At 33.3% G+C, this 1,808-nt stretch overlaps 1 protein-coding gene across 1 annotated transcript; it reads right to left on the minus strand.

Annotated features, from left to right (window-relative positions):
* Positions 1-220: 220 nt before the first annotated feature.
* On the minus strand, positions 221-493 carry K441DRAFT_550314 (uncharacterized protein; the record flags this gene model as incomplete). Its single annotated transcript, XM_067643051.1, has 1 exon — positions 221-493. A coding segment is annotated over one exon (273 nt), but the record flags the coding sequence as incomplete, so codon positions are not given.
* Between the last annotated feature and the right edge of the window lie 1,315 nt (positions 494-1,808).

A 1,808-nucleotide genomic window follows, 5' to 3' on the forward strand; every position in this document is an offset into this window, starting at 1 on the left:
CTTAGGAGAGTGGATTGCTTAAGTCCTACCTATATAACATTAGATATATATTAGCCACCAATAACTAGATCTTCTTAGCTAAGGAAATGTTTTAGACGGTTAAGATTAGTAATCTATGTCTGAGATACAGGAATTAATTATTAAAGTAGTATAATTCCGTAAAAGAAATGAAACTCTAAGCGGTTTTAATCTTTTAAAGTTATTTCTTCTCGAGCCACTCCTATAATTTTGTTAAAGTAGCCTTGTTATAATGTCGCTCAGAAGTTATAAAGTCCTTATTTATCCATCCGCATATACCTCTGGATATAAGGGCTTTACTAAAACGCTTATAAAAACCCAAATCGATAATAATAGGGGTATTATCTTCGCCGACCATAATATTGCTTAGATTAAGGTTATTATGCGTATACCTAAGGGAGTAAAGATACTCGACTCCTGATTTGATACTATCTATATATAATCTTTTATTAAAGCTATACGCGCCTTCCCTTAGTTAGTCTTCTAGTGTTTTCAAATATTAATTAAAGACGATACCGGTAATACGACGCCGGTAAACAATACAGCTGTAATATTAGATAATATTCCTATAATGCGGCTTCCAAATAAGGGCTTTAAACGTCTCGGCTTTTTTTAAAAATAGCCTCACTAGCAGGTCTAAGTTTACCCAGTTATTATAGATGTTTGGCTTAGGATATTTAACGTAAACATCTACCTCTGCTAGGATTAACGCAACTATAATTTGCAACGGCACTTTGGGGTATATATCCTCGTCTAGAACTTATTTTAAGGCCTTTTTAAGATCCTAGGAGCTTAAATATATCCCTCTAATTGGCGCTCTACTAAAGTAGATATAGTCTTAGTTACCAATAAAGGTGAAGATTAAGCGCTTAAAAATACTAGTTTCCGAATTGGATATACCGCAGAGGCTATGCAAATCTCTAATAGAATTAACTTATAGCCCTTCGTTAGGTCTATTTATTGTCTATAATGCCTAAAGTATTCCCTTATTAGTTAATAAGGAGGGCATATCTTTAGTAACTAAAGGTAATAAAGGCGAGTGTAGAAGAGTATTGGTTAAGGGTAAAAATATAATACTTGGAGTAAAGGATAAAGAATAGAGGAAGGATATATAATAGAGGCGCGTTAGAGGCTAGTAGGTAGAAAAGACGTGGCTTAGTAAACCAAGGTTTATCTAAGACTACTAACTACTTTAAAGGAAAAGTTCTATCCTGCACTAGTTAAAAAGACGCTAGCACATTTTAACTAGGTTAAAGAGGGTAGGCTAAAAGGCTAATTCTAAGACATCCAGATCAGAAAGCGACGAGTCTTTTTATTTAGTTTGATTTAGTTTTATTCTTACGCTATAGGGTGCTAAGAAGGCCTATAGGCTTACTAAGCTAATCTAATCTAATTAGAATAACTCTATGTTTTATGACGAGTCTTTTCTATTAGCTAGGTAGGTATTAAAACAAATAATATTAGCTAGCTAATAGGTAGAGATATAGAATTGTATAAGTAATCTATTTTATTTAAGGTGGCTTTAAGAGCCCTAATATATATAAGAGAATTGACCCCCTACAGGGGTCTCTAGAGGGTAGTGTAATAAGACAAAATTAGGCTGATACTAATATCTAATAGCCGTTATTATAGGTTAATATTACCCTAGCTATAAAGCTACCTCTATGGCCAATATTTTCTTTATAGAAGACTAAGTAAGTTATAGGGCGGCTAACTTATCGCTACCAAGTATATAAAGGTGGAGGACTTATAAGCTTACTATAAGCAAGTTCTTAACTTTAATTTAACGT

Source organism: Cenococcum geophilum (genome assembly GCF_001692895.1).
Source record: "Cenococcum geophilum 1.58 unplaced genomic scaffold K441scaffold_12, whole genome shotgun sequence".
Taxonomy (NCBI): Eukaryota; Fungi; Ascomycota; class Dothideomycetes; order Gloniales; family Gloniaceae; genus Cenococcum; species Cenococcum geophilum.